Below are 7,913 nucleotides of genomic sequence, written 5' to 3' on the forward strand. Positions count from 1 at the left end.
TTTAAATATGCTGAATCGAATATTTCGTAAGCTACAAACAAAACAAAGTAGATAATAGATCATGTGGGAAGTATCAGTTTAACCAGTAAAACGCGAGTTTTTTTTTTTTTGAAAATAGCCATCCTGAACCATCCTGTATGCTTTATTAATGTAGAAGTTAACGCAAAGGCTAGATCCTTCTCATCTGCTTGTAATTTATAACCATAAAATTATTTATATTGCATTTATTACAACAGTTCCTATTTCATTTATTTTATTGTTACAGAAATCGAAGCGATTGAAGCATGCCGTTGGTTACGTGCCGCCGGCTTTCCACAGTACGCCCAAATGTACGAAGGTAAGCATTAGCATGCATCGACAGGAATTTTTCCACGGTTGCTAATCACCCCTCATTTCGATTGCCACAGATCACCAGTTTCCCATCATCGTGGAGGACGTGGCGAAAGATCATCCATTCCTGGAGCCCGACCCACTGCAGTCCCTGTTCCGTCGGCTGCACACGCTCAACCGTTGCGCAAACATGCATCTCGATGCGCATCAGCATACACCAAAACCTTCGGTAAGACACACACGGAGGCCTTCGAGCGCAATATGGTTTGCGTATGATCTCACACCCTTGTGGTTTCCTCTCTCTCTCTCTCTCTCTCTCTATCTTTTCGTGCTACAGCAACGCGACGACTCGGACGATGACAGCTGTGCGCTCAGCGAAGCCTGGACATTCCAACACAACAGCCGGCGCTGGTCGCGTGTAGACGATGCGATCGGTTTGGTCAGTGTGATAAACAACAAGCAGCAGCAGCAGCAGCAGCGAAACTCACACAAAGATGGCAAGGGGAGCGGCAGCGATCATGCTGCTGGATCGCAACGGCGCCACCATAACAACAACAACACGCTGCTGCGCGCGGAAGACCACGAGAAGCTGTGGCTCGAGTCGGGTGGCAAAATAACGATCGGCGTACCGTCGGACACGGACTCGCAGGATGACTGCGGCACGAACGGCAGCGGTGTGCATCTGCGCCGCACCGGAAGCGAACGGCTGAAGGACGGCGCGAAGGCAATCCTGCGCCGGGTGGAGTCGATCAAATCGAGGCGCAGGAAAAAACAGAATCGCGACGGACTGATCATACTGGCGCCGCCGGCGGCACACTCGAGCGCTCACCTGTCCCCGCACCATCGTCCGGCCGGTGGCGACGGCACCGACGGGTACGGTGGGTCCGGGTTTGACATCATGTCCTACTCCAATCCTACCTCACCGCGTCCATCCGCCGAGCTGCTCGCGTTCGACGATGCGCTCGATGCGGCCGGCAACCGGAAGGATCTGTTCGGGAACGATCTGCTCGGGCGCCGGAACCTGCTTCTGTCGCCTAACGTTAGCACGCCCGCCCCTGCCTGGTCGCCGCTGCACGGTGCCGACGGGAAGCGGTACACCGACCGATCGTCCCCGGGCGGCACGCTGCCCTTCCGGCAGCAGGTGCAGCTGCAGCAGGAGTCCCGATCCGGCGACGATTCTTCCTCAATATGCAGCGAAGACAGTGGCGGCGGCGGCGGTGGACCTGACCTAAACCTGCAAACCGGTCGGTCGGACAAGATGGCATCGCGGAAGTATCCGCGTGCAAAGAAAGCATTGCGCAGCAAGGTAATTAGCAGCACGGTCGCAGACGATCAGTCTGGCAGTGGAGCGCTTTCCGATTCCGAGTGTCATGCCAAGCAGAGGCGGTCGAAAATTAAGATAGAGCTCGATTGCGATTTACCCGGGATGAACGATGGCGTTTCTACGACCACAGGGGATGGCAAAGGAGCCGGTAGAGGAGTAGGCAACAACACGCTGACCGCACCGGATGCAGCGCCTTCAAAACTGCACCGCGGAGGATCGCTAAACCTTGGTAAAGCTTCGAAGCGCTATCGAGACGCATTCAGCAATCGGTCCGTGCGGCACAGCTCAAAAACGGCAGACGACGGTGGAGAAGGTCGCTCGTCAAGCAAACGATCAACCGTAGCTCGTTGGCACAGCTTCCAGCAGCCGAAGGTATCGCCGATTGACTTGCAGCAGCAACAGCAACAACAACAGTCCGATCAGCTGGTCTCGAAAGATGATCGCAAGCATGCGCTACAGCGTGGCACGACCATAGCGCAACTAGTCAGCAGTACCACAAACAGCAGCAACGCTATGACAGTCACCTCCTGTGGCGCCATCACGACCACCGTCAGCACTATCGTCACTTCCACAACGGGCAAAGCGCACACTCTGTTGGGGCTAACTGTGGAAGGTACTCAAGGTGGCTCCATCGGCGCAGCAATTGGTCGTGGATTAGATGGTAGCGCGACGTCCGGTGCTGGACTGCGCATGTCGGAGATGTCGTGCGGGCAGCTCCTGGTCGTACGTAAGCTCGGTCTGGCCAACCTGACCGGCTACATGGAGCGGTACTGTCCCACGCACCGGTCCGGCTGGAACTGGGATTTGCCAAAGTTTATCAAGCGCATCAAAACGCCCGACTACAAAGATCGCAAGGTGTTCGGGATGCCGCTGGTGCTGAATCTGCAAAAGTACGGCAGCACTGTACCGCACACGATACGGCTGGCGTTCGGGTGGCTGGAGAAGAATGCGCTCGACCAGGTGGGACTGTTCCGGAAGCCGGGTGTCAAGTCGCGCATCGCCAAGCTAAAGTCGGTCATCGAGGCGAGCAACGATGTGGGCTGGCGCAGCGAGATGTTTGACGAGTACCATGCGTACGATGTGGCGGACCTGGTGAAGCAGTACTTTCGCGAGCTGCCCGATCCGCTGCTGACGGCGAAGCTTTCCGAAACGTTCATCGCTATATTCCAATGTAAGTGTCAACTTTTTTATCTTCCATCTTAACATAAGAAGATTCTAATGTTCTAATGAAAGAATTATCCATTCAGAGTATATTCAATATTGGAAGATTTATATGTGATTGTAAGACTGTACAAAAGTGATTTGTGTGTGATCTTAAAATATCTAAACATGAATCTCCTGATAGTTTTCGTTCGCCACAAGTTTCAAGAGTTTCTGATTCAAGATTCAAGATTATGATTCAAAATTAAAGATTAAAGATTCAAAATTCAAGATTCAAGATTTATGTATCAAGATTCAGGATTCACGATTCAAGATTCAAGATTCAAGATTCAAGATTCAAGATTCAAGATTCAAGATTCAAGATTCAAGATTCAAGATTCAAGATTCAAGATTCAAGATTCAAGATTCAAGATTCAAGATTCAAGATTCAAGATTCAATATTCAAGATTCAAGATTCAAGATTCAAGATTCAAGATTCAAGATTCAAGATTCAAGATTCAAGATTCAAGATTCAAGATTCAAGATTCAAGATTCAAGATTCAAGATTCAAGATTCAAGATCCAAGATTCAAGATTCAAGATTCAAGATTCAAGATTCAAGATTCAAGATTCAAGATTCAAGATTCAAGATTCAAGATTCAAGATTCAAGATTCAAGATTCAAGATTCAAGATTCAATATTCAAGATTCAAGATTCAAGATTCAAGATTCAAGATTATGATTCGAAATTCAAGAATCAAAATTCAAGATTCAAGATTCAAGATTCAAGATTCAAGATTCAAGATTCAAGATTCAAGATTCAAGATTCAAGATTCAAGATTCAAGATTCAAGATTCAAGATTCAAGATTCAAGATTCAAGATTCAAGATTCAAGATTCAAGATTCAAGATTCAAGATTCAAGATTCAAGATTCAAGATTCAAGATTCAAGATTCAAGATTCAAGATTCAAGATTCAAGATTCAAGATTCAAGATTCAAGATTCAAGATTCAAGATTCAAGATTCAAGATTCAAGATTCAAGATTCAAGATTCAAGATTCAAGATTCAAGATTCAAGATTCAAGATTCAAGATTCAAGATTCAAGATTCAAGATTCAAGATTCAAGATTCAAGATTCAAGATTCAAGATTCAAGATTCAAGATTCAAGATTCAAGATTCAAGATTCAAGATTCAAGATTCAAGATTCAAGATTCAAGATTCAAGATTCAAGATTCAAGATTCAAGATTCAAGATTCAAGATTCAAGATTCAAGATTCAAGATTCAATATTAAAAATTCATGATTCAAGATTCAAGATTCAAGATTCAAGATTCAAGATTCAAGATTCAAGATTCAAGATTCAAGATTCAAGATTCAAGATTCAAGATTCAAGATTCAAGATTCAAGATTCAAGATTCAAGATTCAAGATTCAAGATTCAAGATTCAAGATTCAAGATTCTAGATTCAGATTCAAGATTCAAGCTCTAGATTCAAATTCGAGATTCAAGATTCAGATCCAAATTCAAGATTAGATTATTATGTAGGACAAATGCCAAGATTTAGATTCTAGATTCAGATTCAAAGCTCATAAATTCAAGATCAGGATGCACAATTTCAGAATCACGAATTAAACCCCAGATTCCTGAATTAAGGTTAGTTATTTATGATCCAGAGTTAAGATTTAAAACCCAAGCTTCCAGATTTCAAATTCAAGATACAAGATATAAGTGTCGAGATGCAGGTTTCAAAATTCATTACTAAAGATACACATTAATCTGTAGTTTGTCAATGCTCTTCTCAAACTTTTCATTAAATATTGCTTTTTTTAATTCAGACCTACCGAACGAAGTACGAGCAGAAGCGGTCCAGTCGGCAATTCTGCTGCTCCCGGACGAACATCGCGAGGTGCTACATCTACTGCTAACATTCCTGGAAAAGGTGGTACAAAACTCGTGCCTAAATCAAATGACGGCCAACAACCTGTCCGTCTGCTTCGCACCTTCGCTCTTCTATCTGCTGTCCGGTAATAGGTAGGTGTATCTTTGTGTATGTGTGCCGATGTACTGCTGTAAACATGTTCTTACTTACTATGCATCCCCACTCTCACCTCACAGATACACTGCGGCGTCGCCGCGGAGAAAGAAAACCGGTGCCGGTTCCGGTACGCCCGACGAGAAGGAACTGTCCGAGGCAAAAGCATCACACGAGTGTCTAGCGTACATGGTGGAACACTTTCAAACGCTCTGGACAATTAGCAGCGATCAGATGCGACGCTGCAACTTCAACTACATGGACGAATCGAAACCGGTTCCGCTGGCGTCGCTCGGTACGGAAATGCACGTACAGAACTGGCGCGGCTACCTGTCCGAGTCGATCAACGAGTGTCTCCGGGAGGGACGCGAACGGTAAGAAGGAAAAAAATGCTTCTTTTTAAATGCTTGTGATCCGATCATCTTACCTCTTTGCTATTTCCGTTCTTTCCAAAAGCCCCCGCGGTTGGGTGTCGCTCAGCTCGTCCGATCCGTCGGTGACCGCGTTCTTCAAGAAGGTGGGCGACGGACACCCGCTCCGCCTGTGGAAGTGCGTGACGGAGGTGGAAGCACCGCCGATGGAAGTGATACAGCACATCGTTAACGAGCGACCGCTCTGGGACGCGTATCTGCTCAAGTGGCGCACGATCGAGCAGCTGGACCAGGACACCGACGTCTTCCAGTATGCGTGCGGCCAACCCGTCACGGAGTACTGTGTCGTTAGGTACGTTCTTTCACGCCTGCACACGTTAGAATTGAGTAACTGTGTTTAATCAAAATGTTGCCTTTCTCTCAACTTCTCTCCGCTAGGCAATGGAAAAATGATCTTCCCCGTGGAGCCTGCGTGATAGTGGAGGTGTCGATATCGCACGAAAATGCCACCACGCTGCTAGGGGGAGTGAACGGTGTTGTGCTGGCCTCGCGGTACCTAATCGAACCCTGCGGCAGTGGCAAGTGCAAGCTAATGCATCTATCGCGCGTAGACATGAAGTAAGATTGCTTTCGAGCCATGTTTTCAACCGCTTGCCACTGATCATAAGCGTGTCTTTCCTTCTTTTCACTTTACAGAGGCCGTACGCCCGACTGGTACAACAAAAACTACGGACACATCTGTCAGCAATATCTTTCGAAGATCAAAAAGTTCTTTGAACACTGCACCGAGGGACCTGAAACGAAAGTATAATAGCATCATCACAAAACGGAGTTGGAGCTCAGTGTTCACAGACACACACACACACTGTCTAAACCCTCCACGCCCTCCACCCGAGACCCGAGATATTATATCTTTAATGCGATTTGTACGAGGGGTTGTTAGAAAGACACTAGAAAGTTACACATACACGTCACACTCATACAAAGAAGACAGTCTAACACAGACAGGGAGAAAATGTAATCTCATACAGGAAACAAAGATACACAATATTTATATCTTTGCTGTACCATTTTTGCTTGTAAAAACAACACAGTGGTATGTGGTGTGATGGATTGATGGAAAACCTTTTAACCCTTTTTGCTATAAATCCAGCCAAACACACACACACACATACGCAGACACAAAAAGACCACACAAACAATATTAAAACACGCCTCGAGGAAACGTGAAACTTATACAAGAAGATGCGCACGAGTGAAAGAACCAACCAGTTGATTGTCCTAAAACATTCCAGAACATTTCATTACCAAGTGCCTAATGTAACCAACTCACAAAACAAAACAAGAAAGGAACAAACTAATAATATTAAATGTTTGGTAGTTGACGGTAGAAAGGGGAAAAACAAACGTTAGTTAAAAAACACAAACGGATAAGGCAAACAATTAAAGACACGAAAGAAGCGACACAAACTCTTGTGTTGAAAGCAAAAGGGGAGAAAACAAAACAATTGTTATCGAAGCACAACGTTTTTTTTGTTGCGCTTCTTCTGCGCTCTTTGATAAGCGTATGGTGAAACTTTTGCGCAATCCCTTCGCGTCCTACCAATGACACCCTGCACTGCAGCCTCCCCGCCTTTCGTATAGTAGCCAGCAGAGACAGAGAAAGAGAGAAAGATGGAAGGATATATAAAACTTTTTTTATGTATCGTTTATAGCAGCACACATACATACATGCATACACACGCAACAACTAAAACTAGTCCAAACACAAAACTTAACCAATATTTAGCAAAGCCTGTTTTTGTTTTTTTTATTAATAATATACGAAAAAGATATGTTTTTAATGGTAATTATCTTCTGTACATTGCAAACCCTCCAATATCTCCCCTCACACATTCTACAACCAGCTGAAGAAGAAAAATACGATTTATGTGTAAAAAGCAAGGCGAGTTCCAGCAAGAGTTTATCTTTATGTTTTTGTACCATTATTAAGAGCATTATTGTGTGTAGATAGTATTATTATAAGCTACTGTTAAGTTGTTTTTTTTTTGTTCGTCCCCTTACAATGTAAAGTACACGTACACGATGGCGCATGTGTTGTTAACAATACAGTAAAAAGGAGCAATCTATCACATTTATTTAGTGTTGCGTGTTGAAGCGTACCAGAAAGGGCGCAATGGATGATAGAGAACGAGGAAAAAGATTACCAAACACTCCAAAAACAAAGCATAAAAAAACGACAAAAACCGAAATACAAACACAAACATCCTTACCCGGGACCAACCAAACCATAGTACAGAGAAGAGCAACAAAAGAAGATGAACTAAACGTCGATTGGGTTAAGAAAGATTTGCTTTAGAAAAGAACGGTTTCGGACCCCAAGTAGCCCACTGTTCCCGCGTTGTTGTCTCGCGCTATCTTTTATCTGATTGTTGTATTGATGGAACAAAATGAGACAAATATTTAAAATACTATCAAACAAACAAAAATAAAAACCCAAATAAAAACGACAAAAAACGGTCAGTTAAAAAGCGAACAAGACACAGCACGGTGAGGCGAACGTGAAACAGGATTCGGCAATTATTGTTCAACAAAATACACAGCTGCAGTCACAGAAAGAGAGAGAGAGAGAGAGAGAGAGAGAAATAGAGAGAGAGAGAGAGAGAGAGAGAGAGAGAGAGAGAAAGAGAGAGAGAGAGAGTAAAGCGGTAAAACGTAT

The 7,913-nt window shown here is 44.6% G+C and overlaps 1 protein-coding gene across 1 annotated transcript in view; it reads left to right on the forward strand.

Moving 5' to 3' along the window:
* Nucleotides 1-7,328, forward strand: part of LOC120948558 (uncharacterized) — a 33,851-nt gene extending 26,523 nt beyond the window's left edge. The window contains exons 5-12 of the mRNA XM_049607208.1: nucleotides 266-337; nucleotides 408-559; nucleotides 668-2,825; nucleotides 4,627-4,822; nucleotides 4,907-5,197; nucleotides 5,280-5,546; nucleotides 5,633-5,812; nucleotides 5,891-7,328. Of these exons, the coding sequence (XP_049463165.1) occupies nucleotides 266-337; nucleotides 408-559; nucleotides 668-2,825; nucleotides 4,627-4,822; nucleotides 4,907-5,197; nucleotides 5,280-5,546; nucleotides 5,633-5,812; nucleotides 5,891-6,005 (3,431 nt within the window). The 3' untranslated portion in view covers nucleotides 6,006-7,328. The remainder of the gene's footprint in view (nucleotides 1-265; nucleotides 338-407; nucleotides 560-667; nucleotides 2,826-4,626; nucleotides 4,823-4,906; nucleotides 5,198-5,279; nucleotides 5,547-5,632; nucleotides 5,813-5,890) is intronic.
* Nucleotides 7,329-7,913: the final 585 nt, after the last annotated feature.

This window comes from Anopheles coluzzii, chromosome 2 (genome assembly GCF_943734685.1).
Source record: "Anopheles coluzzii chromosome 2, AcolN3, whole genome shotgun sequence".
NCBI classification, from domain to species: Eukaryota; Metazoa; Arthropoda; class Insecta; order Diptera; family Culicidae; genus Anopheles; species Anopheles coluzzii.